At 53.8% G+C, this 9,283-nt stretch overlaps 2 protein-coding genes across 2 annotated transcripts; one reads left to right on the top strand and one right to left on the bottom strand.

Annotated features, from left to right (window-relative positions):
• Positions 1-2,010: 2,010 nt before the first annotated feature.
• GUITHDRAFT_146087 (hypothetical protein) lies at positions 2,011-3,171 on the top strand (the record flags this gene model as incomplete). Its single annotated transcript, XM_005822971.1, has 4 exons — positions 2,011-2,102; positions 2,176-2,225; positions 2,356-2,441; positions 2,779-3,171. The coding sequence occupies 4 exons, from the start codon at positions 2,011-2,013 to the stop codon at positions 3,169-3,171; spliced, it is 621 nt and encodes a 206-aa protein (XP_005823028.1).
• Positions 3,172-3,369: 198 nt separating this feature from the next.
• Positions 3,370-9,000, bottom strand: GUITHDRAFT_146086 (hypothetical protein; the record flags this gene model as incomplete). Its single annotated transcript, XM_005822970.1, has 29 exons — positions 3,370-3,390; positions 3,436-3,504; positions 3,762-3,806; positions 3,856-3,925; positions 3,971-4,059; positions 4,152-4,197; positions 4,248-4,303; positions 4,370-4,438; positions 4,485-4,514; positions 4,828-4,878; positions 5,246-5,320; positions 5,366-5,417; positions 5,613-5,646; positions 5,692-5,839; positions 5,887-5,949; positions 6,219-6,275; positions 6,322-6,377; positions 6,434-6,453; positions 6,653-6,989; positions 7,035-7,091; positions 7,208-7,257; positions 7,517-7,662; positions 7,718-7,822; positions 7,870-7,938; positions 7,985-8,026; positions 8,160-8,258; positions 8,358-8,668; positions 8,724-8,852; positions 8,910-9,000. 29 exons carry the CDS (start codon positions 8,998-9,000, stop codon positions 3,370-3,372), a joined length of 2,487 nt encoding a protein of 828 aa, XP_005823027.1.
• Between the last annotated feature and the right edge of the window lie 283 nt (positions 9,001-9,283).

Genomic DNA, 9,283 nt, shown 5'->3' with positions numbered 1-9,283 from the left:
CCTCCTCCTCCTCCGTCCTCCCCCGCCTCCCTCCTCCTCCTCCTCCCGCCCTCCTTCCCTCCCCTCCCTCCCCCTCCCTCCCTCCTCCTCCTCCTCCTCCTCCTCCTCCTCCTCCTCCTCCTTCGTATTCCCCTCCTCTCCCTCTTTCTTCCTGTTGTTCCCTTCCTTGTCCTGCACTGCTCTCCTCTCTCCTCTTTCCTTTCTTCTCCTCACATTCTGCTCAGAGTTGGTCGTACCGCTCGAGCTGGGCGGTCAGGGCAGTCGGTCACCATGGTCACGCAGTACGATGTTGAGCTCTTCCAGAGGATCGGTGAGAGGAGAAAGAAGAGATGAGAGAAGAGAGATGCTATAGTGGTGGTGGTGGTGGTGATGATGATGATGATGATTGCGTTGCTGCTGCTGTTGTTGTTGCTGCTGCTGCTGCTGCTGATGATGATGATGATGATGATGATGATGATGATGATGATGATGACGACGACGACGACAACAACAACAACGATGACGACGATTATTATTATGATAATGATGAATATATTATGATGTGGTGATGAAGCAAGTAATCAGGAATGTTTGGAGAGCGAGAAGGCAAGCATGCGAGCAGAGCTGACACGTTCCGGCAGAGGAGCTGATAGGCAAGAAGATGGTATTGTTTCCGAGCGAGGAGGAGATTGTCCTGCAGCTTTCAGATCGGGTGGCTGAAGCACAAAGAGTTGCAACCCAGACATTGAAGGAGGAGGCGCTGCGAAAGGTCCCCGTCCCCGTCCCCGTCCCCGTCCCCGTCCCCGTCCCCGTCCCCGTCCCCGTCCCCGTCCTCGTCCCCGTCCTCGTCCCCGTCCTCGTCCCCGTCCTCGTCCCCGTCCTCGTCCCCTTCCCCGTCATATCTTCTGCTTCTCTTCCTTCTCCTTCTCCTCCTCCTCCACAACTTCCTCCTCTCCTTCTCTCTCCCGCTGCTGCCGCTATTGCTTCTGCTGCTCATCCTGCCTCTGCTCCTGCCCCTGCTGTGCTTCTTTGACGCGTCTTGCAGAACGGGAAGAGAAGTCGAGGAGAGGACGAGGATGATGAGAAGGATGTATCGGAGCTCGTGAGTGCTGTGAAACACCACAAGAAGAAGAGCTTCAACAAAACACAGAAGAATCTCCCTGGAGGGTAATCAGCACTCAATCATCTCCATCCGCACCTCTGACTTTACCACACACCTCACACGGGCACCTTATGCATCATGGCCACCATCTTCTTCATCTTGATCTCTTTCATCATCATCGTCACCACCACCACCACCACCACCACCACCACCAACAACAACAACAACGTCTTCTGCTCTCCTTTGCAACGTCAATCATTGTTATACTAATCTGTTTTCATCAGCATCTCTTTTCGTTTTTCTCTTTGTTTCTCACTGGATGCCTCGCAGGTTCAAGGGGAACTCAAAGTTTGGAGGAGGAAAGAAGAACAAGAAGTAAATGTCACCCATCCTTGTGAGAGGTAGAATGGCAGCCCGATCGGAGATTGGAGCAGGCATACGGGATGTAGAGCAGGAGCCTGAGAGAGTGCCTCGGAGGATGATAACGACGATGATCAGTGACGACGACGATGATGATGGGCCAACCATCCGATGACGATGACGATGATATGATGGGTTACCATACGGTGAAATTGTAAATTCAAGTTGTGCAAATCAATCTCTTCATACTTCACCGTCCGTCTGTCTTCTCAGAGTCTTTCACTTCTCAGTGTCAATCTATCGCAGACCCCCCGGGCCCGCGCCTGTAGCCCCCGGCCTGCGGGCTCTGACTATCATAGCCGGGCCGCAGTCACCGGCGGCCGGGCGGCCCGGGCCCCGATCTCGGGCCGGGCCGGCACTGCGCCATGAGGACTCCAACAGATTAGTGTCGTTTCTGCCCTTGAGGCATTTTTAGTCAGATTCTGAGGCGGACTCGATGTGTTTATGTGTTCCCTCGAGCCTGTCACTCCATTTAGGAGGTACCGAAAGCGTAAAAGCCTGTAACAGCGATGGGCCAGGCATGCAGCGCCGACGACAGGGAGGAGGAGGTGGAGATGAGGCGGCAGAACAGGGAGAGGACGAGGAGGAAGGAGGAAGCAAGGTCAGCCTCCTCCCTCCTCGCCTCTCTACAGTTCCTGGGTTGCTGTGCTCTTGCTGATGTTTGAGAATGGCAGGAAGATGGAGGAGGAGTGGAGGGCGCGCAACCAGCAGACGAGGATGGCTGGTAAGAATGAGAGGCAGGAGGAAGGAAGAAGAGCAGGGAGGAGGTAAAGAGTAGGGGGAGAGAGAGGAGGGCAAGTTAATGAGGAGGCAGCGGGAGGGGGGGAGGAGAGGCTGACCTTGCTGTGCGCTAGTCCAACCAGCGCACTCGTCTGTGGGAAGCAACAAAGTCAATCCCCTCTGGATGCCGCTGCAGACGGTGTCAGACACCATGGTGGCGGTAAGACTGCCCGTTCGATTGAGGGGGAGAGGCGGGGGAAGGCGGTGGGCAGCATTGAGTAGAGGAGAGCGATGAGAGCGAAGCGGAAGTAGGGGTAGGAGGGAGTTGAGGAGGAAGGAGAATAGAGGGATGAGGATGGAAGGATGCGCGAGGAGAGACTACGATGATGCGAGGAGAGGAAGCGAGAAGCGAGAACAAGAGAGGAGGAGAATAGAGGCGTGTTGGTAAGCAGTCGAGGGACGTGTAAGGGAAGGGTAAGGGAAGCGGAGAAGGGAGGCAGGAGGCAGGAGGCAGGAGGCAGGGTGAGAGTATTGGGGCCAACTGACAGCCTGATCAGGCTGGGAGGATCTCCAACGTGAGGGAGGAGAGGACGCAGCAGAGCGTGCATGGTGGAAGAAGCGTGAAGTACGTAACGACGACTGAAAGGGAGATGAACGCAAGGAAGGCGATGAGCCAGCTGAAGAGCATGAATGCGTTCGAGGAGCGCTCCTCCCACTCCTCACTGCAAGAAAGCTCACAGTCAGCCGCTGCTAGCCTGTCGTCGTCGTCGTCCTCCTCCTCCTCCTCCTCCGACTTCTACCACCCGAGGGAGAAGCAGGAAGTCCTGCACAAGATCGAAGCTCGGGTGATCCCCCACCGGCGCAGCCCTGACCTCTACAAGTTCCCCCACCTGGAGCTGATCCCCGAGGACGCACCGCAGAGGCTCTACAGCACGTACGAAGAACTCTGAGAAGAGCGGAGCCGCCCGACGATCGAGCGAGAGAGGAGGGAGGAGGAGAATAATCAGGAATTAAGCTGTACCAGCGAAGGTAATGAAGAAGGGAGAGCAGGAAGGAGGGGAGGAGGAGAGGGCGGGGCAGGAAGGGTTGTATTCATTGGAATGATAATTCAATGCATAAGATGAAATTAATTCTTCAGCTTTTATTCTTCAACATTCAGCATTGCAAGTCTGTCACATCACATCAGCCGAGTGACTTCCCCTCGCTTGCCTCACCTGCGAGCAGCAGAATGAGGAAGAGTCTTGCTGCTGCTCCTCCGTCTTTTGCGGTTGCGCTGTGGAGAGCTGAAGGCACTAGTGAGTAATGGCGATGAAGAAAGTGTAAGGGGAGCAGAGTGACGAAGAACAAACGACAAAGTGAAAGAACAGGAGGAGAGGGAGAAAGAGGAGAGGCGAGGACAGGACAGGAGAGGACAGGACAGGACAGGAGAAGAGAGGAGAGACGAGGACAGGACAGGAGAGGGGAGGAGGAGCAGGAAGAGAAGGAGGAGGAGGAGGAGCGGGGTGGGAAGAGGATAGCCAAGAAGGGTCAGGAGAGCAACCTGTTTGGAAAGCTGCTCCTGCATGCTCTTAATCTCGTTCTTCAGCTGCACTTGCTAGTCATGGCGAGCGTAAAAGCAGAAGCTGGTCAGGGACCTCAGAAATCTCTTCCTCCTTTCTCCTTAGATCCTCCAGCAACTTGGCATCCTGGTCATCCACTGCCCTCCTGGCAGAGTGTAAGGAGGGAAGCTGAAACCAAGGTTCCTCCCACTTGCTCTGCTCCTCCTCCTGGCTTGCCGCCTTCTTGTCCTCTTGCTGTCTCTCTTGCAGTGACTTCACCAGCCCCTCCAGCTCGGCGATCTGCAGCAGAGGCGCTCAGGGGGAGGGCGAGGAGGTCAAGAAATCCAGACCCGCGATGTGTTGGAGGACAGTTGTTGCTTCAGGACATGTACGTTCTTCTTGAGGTCGTAGCTTAGCAGAACTTGCTGCTCGTACATCCTACACATGACGCATGTCAGCGTGACTCAACAGAAGTCAGTTTGCTCGACCTCTCCAGCTCAACTTTCTCGTCGACTACCTCCAGCAGCTTCGAGTTAACCTTGACCTGAGCAGCAGCAGACGGAGCAGCAGCAGTCAGACATGTCGAAGGGAGGAGATTCATTTCTTTCACCTTACTCTCCCTGGCCTCCTGCAGCGCCAGTTCCACTTTCTCCTTCTCCTCTCTCGTGTAGATGAGTTCCTTAAAATCCATCTCAGCACTATCAAACTCAATACATCAAGATCACCTTTTGGGTTTTGCTGCAGTTTTCAAGGATCTGCATATTGTTAAGTGATGAAATTCCCTGACTCCTTCCTCCGCATTATCATCATGATCATCATCATGATCATGATATCACGATCATGGTCATCATCGAAACAAAAATTCGTACTTCTCCAAGCTTTGATCTTTGGCTCTTCAGGAGATTTCGTTCGTTCGTGAGGCTCTCGATGAAGTCCTGACATGAGGCGCTTGGAGGACGAAAAATGGAAGGGAAGGAGGAGGAGGGGGAGGAGAAGAAAACAAAAGGGGAAGAACGGGTAACGAGCATGGAAAACAAAATGGAGGGACGCAGGTGTGTAGGGAGGTACCTGAGCTTCAAGAAGGGTCGAGTTCAGTGCAGTCACTGCATTCTTGAGCGACTTGATTTCTGTTAGAGGTAAATCAGAAAAGACGTACGGGAATTCGTTGAGATGGTGAGCAACGAAACCCCGCAACAAGTCAGTTGTCATCGATAAAGAATTATCACCTTCGTGTGAGTCCAACAGTTTCTCCTGCAGTGCAACAAATAAGAAGTTCATCATTGTTACCGTCATCGCCATTGCCATCTCTATCATCGTCGTCGTCGTCGTCGTCATCATCATCATCATCATCATCTCATCATCATCATCATCACTTTCATAAACTTTCCACATTTTTCACACAACTCTTGTCGCTTCTCCTTCATGATCCTCCCTCTCTCTTCTGTTCTCTCCTCCCTTTCCCACTTCATGTCCTCCTCAACGTTACCTGGGTCTTTGCGTGCATTTTCATGCATTCTTCGGCCTCAGCTCTTCCTTTCTGCCGCCAATATCTCTCCACCGACTGCGTCAGCGTTATCAACCTGAAGCGTCTGAATCTTCTCCTGACCTCCGCGTCTCTCCCATCCACATCCCAGTAAAGTTCGTCGCTGACTTTTGCACTGCACAGAAATCTTGTCATCCCCTCTCAAGCCATCGGTTCCATTTCCTGCTCCTTCCGCCCCTCACCCTGCTACTGTACTGCCTACATCAACATTTTCTCCCAACTTCACCCTCTCTCCCTGCTCCTTGCTCCTGCTCCTGCTCCTTCGTCCTCATCCTCGTCCTATGACCCCCTTACAATCTCTCCCGCTCACCTTCCTTGATGAACAATCAACTCATTCTTCATCTCTGTAAAAACACGTCAGCCGTCTCATTCTTCTCTCCCTAGCTCACCGATCCCCCGCACGAAATTCCCCATCCGCATCTTCCAAACGGCGACCCACTGCCATCCCAACCTTAGCACCTTCCCAGCTGCGCTACGAGCACGAAGAAAAACCTTGGTGATGCGCCCCATTACAGCCGAACCGTACCTCGTTACCAGCTGCCCAAGGTGTCAAACTTGACACGATCCCGCAAACAAGTTCCCACCTGCCCGAAGTCTTCGTTAGCTGGCGGGAGCAGAGCCTGGGAGCGTTTTCCACTCTGATTGCCCTGCAGTGATGTCAGGTGAGGCAACGAGAGCGAGGGGGAGCAGAGAAGGAACAAGATTAAGACACGAACAACGAGAGCAAACTGTGGTGTTGTTGGGAGAGTAAGAGGAGGAAAAGGATGGAGAGGGGAAGGGGAGGAGGAAGAAGAGGAGGAGGAGGAATAGGAGGAGGAAGAAGGAAGAAAGTATCGTTTGTTCGTGTAGCTAACGGGAAAGAGAAATACAGTAGACACAAGTTGTTGGGACGGGGATGGAAGATGATTGTCCGCACCAGAGGAGGGGGCGCAGGAATCCTTTTCCTTCCTGACTTGGGAGGAGCGACGCTCTCCTGCTGTAAGTTTGAGTCCTTAGCATTCATCATGTACCCTCGGAACCTGATTGGGAGGCCTCGGCCTTCTCTTCCTTTCCCCACTAGATTTTCCTTCCTCAGCTGCAAAATCACAAAAACTCAACAAGCTGGTGGAGGGGGAGACGAGGAGAGGTTACGTCTTCGAGAATGCTGCAGTCTGCAGACAGCCGTCAAGAAAGAATAGGAAGGAACAGAGGGTGTGATGATGGGGGTAGAAACTGAACAAACGATGACTAGAAGCATGAACAAACAAGTCAAGGACAATGCCAAGGACTAGAAAGAAGCTGGAACAGGATTGAGAGGGTGAAAAGGAGTGAGATGATGGTGGTAAATGCGATGATGAGTATCGATCTTACGTTGGATCTCTTGACGTCTGCGTGTCAAAGTTGAGGTAAAGGTCACTGGGCGCCTCCGACTTCACAAGGGTCTCCTCCTCTGCTGTGCAGCCCGTCAGGAGTTCCTCCTCTTCCTCCTCCTCCTCGGCTATACCAGTCGCCTGCTTCTTCCGACCGGACCTCACGGGGAACTCGAGAGGATCTCCTCCCCCCTTTCCTCCTGCACCCGGAGCTGGGCCTCCTGCTGGAACCCCAGCTGAGGCCTTTCCTCCCTCCTTCATCCTTTTGTCGGCCTTTTTCTGTCTTACGCACTTCCCCCTCTCGTCCTCCTCGTAGCCGTCTTGGCACCTACATGCCCCTGAGAAGGCGTCAGCACACCGACGCAGCGGCTACGAGCCGATACCTTCCTTCTTGTCGAACATCGCGTACGGCCCTGCAATCTCCTTGCAAAACCGTTCTTCTGCACAAGGGGTCAATGTGGAGGGAGCAAGAGCGGTCGAGAGGTAGGCAGGAAGGAGTACGGGGAAAGGGCGAACAAGAGGTTGAGGGAAGCGTATGCTATCAGGAGGAATCTACCTTGAGAGATCTCAGCCTCTTTGCCAGCTGCTCCCCTTCCCGTCTCTTGCCTGCTCGCAGCAGTCACTCTCCACAGCAGCAGCTTCATGCGGATACCCGTGCAAGCTACCCGCAGCAGCGAGAGGATCCTCTACAGGAGAGCCTGGAGGTGCAGGAGGCGCGTTCGGGACTGTTTTCTGCTTTCTTGACGTTGCGGGAGACGAGGGGGATGGGGGCGGGGAAGGGGAAGAGGCTGATGTTGTTGTTGACGATGCTGATGCTGATGGAGAGGGCGAGGCAGGTGCTGGATCCTTTGCAGCTGCAGACAACCTCTTGTACATCTCGGCGATAGCATCGTCAGACATTTGCTGGCTCTTCTTGACCTCGTTGGTCGCCTCCTGCTCCTTCCCCTTCCTCTCCTGCCCCTCGGCCTTCGGCTTCTCAGCCGCCGGCCTCTGACTCTCTTGCTTGCCTGCCTGCTGGCCCGCAGCTCGTGAGAAAGTTTGACCATGCAAAACAAGCGTTCAAGACCTTGCGGTCTTTCACTTCCGTCTTGGAGGAAGCGGAGGAGGAGGAAGCGGAGGAGGACCCAAATAGGTTTGACCACCAGCTCGACTGTTCCCCAGCTTGTGCCTGCTGCGTGAAGGATCAAAAGAAACGTTAGCCCCATGGAGCGTCGACACCTTCTCCTGCTCTGCCGGTACATCCTCGGGCAGAGCGCTTGTCAGGAAATCAAGGTCGTCCAGCGATGTCTGGCAGCAAGTCATGTTCAAAATCAAAAGCAAGACAAGGAAGGACCTTCTTCGTTTCTCTGTCACGCGATGCATCTTTGGTTTTCCTCTGCAATGAAAAACAATCCCATCACAAACAGAGTCAACTTGCTATCCAGGATACATGCACATTCAAATGAGGTGAAGGGCTCAAACAGGAAACCTCCGCTCATCATTGCACCAGGAGAAACCCCTCATCTCACCTTGCCAGCCGGGACGGATTCAAACGACTGATTCGCTCTCCTCTCATTCCCACCTCGCTTTTGGAAGGCAGCAGCGTCTTTCTTGCTGCGACTGGTTGTCTGACAAGTGATCATCAGATACAGCAGCAGGAGAGTCGCCAAGAGGAGCAGAGGAGAAGATGGCTAGAGAACTACAAGACGGGGCGACAGCATGCTTACTTCCTTTGCCAGCGACGAATCATCTGCAGGAATCCCTTTCATCTTGCCTAGATAGTCGTGAGGGGGGATCGTGAAAAAGTAACATTGTCCACCTCCAACGGCTGGCTCAGGGTCAGGCGCGAGACCCGAGGGGGTGAAGTCGTTGTCCGGCATGGAGAAGCTGCCAGGGGACGAGTCTCGCTGCTTGAAAAACGAGGACATGTCCTCAATTCCCTCTCCTTGGCTCCCAAACTGACTTCGGGGATCCGATCTTCGGTCAAGAAACGAGCTTGCGGGTGAGTCCTGAAGGGTTGGCGGGGCTCGCATGTCCTCTATCAATTCAGCGTCAAGTGGGTGAAGCGGATGCTGCTATGTCAAGCGACCCACCTTGCAAGGAGCTCAACTTGGGAAGGGGATCATACTGCTCCTCCTCCATGTCAGGCGCGAGCTTCAGTCCGTCATGGAACCCGAAGCCGGGAGGGGTCTCTTCTAGCTTGATGGGGAAACCATCACTTCCTGCGCACGCTTGTCACACAGGAGAGGACAAACGACAGGCTGACAAGCAGCAGGTACCTAGCTGACAGAAGCAAAACCCCTGCAATTGAAGTATTGCGAAGAAGAGAAGGAGACGACGGGGCGAGATCCTCGTATTTGGCTGCTTCATCTTCTTGTAGTCAATTTAAGAACTTATCCTGTCCGGGGAGAAATTTGACAAGATAGCAGCACGATGGTACGATGCCAATTGAGCGATGAGCCAATCCCTCTACCGCAGGGGAACCGTGAAACACGCTATTACCGCCATCACCTTGTCTGCAGTCCTTGCTTATCCGCCATGTTGCACATTTCTCGACGACATTGTTTGCATCCTGCTCTGTCTTGAAATGATTTTCTTGCCTCTCCTTGCTGTCTCCTTCGCTCTCTGCTTCACTTTTCTCCTTCTCTCCCCT

This window comes from Guillardia theta, assembly GCF_000315625.1.
Source record: "Guillardia theta CCMP2712 unplaced genomic scaffold GUITHscaffold_116, whole genome shotgun sequence".
Lineage (NCBI taxonomy): Eukaryota > Cryptophyceae > Pyrenomonadales > Geminigeraceae > Guillardia > Guillardia theta.
This window is presented reverse-complemented; position numbering and strand designations above follow the sequence as displayed.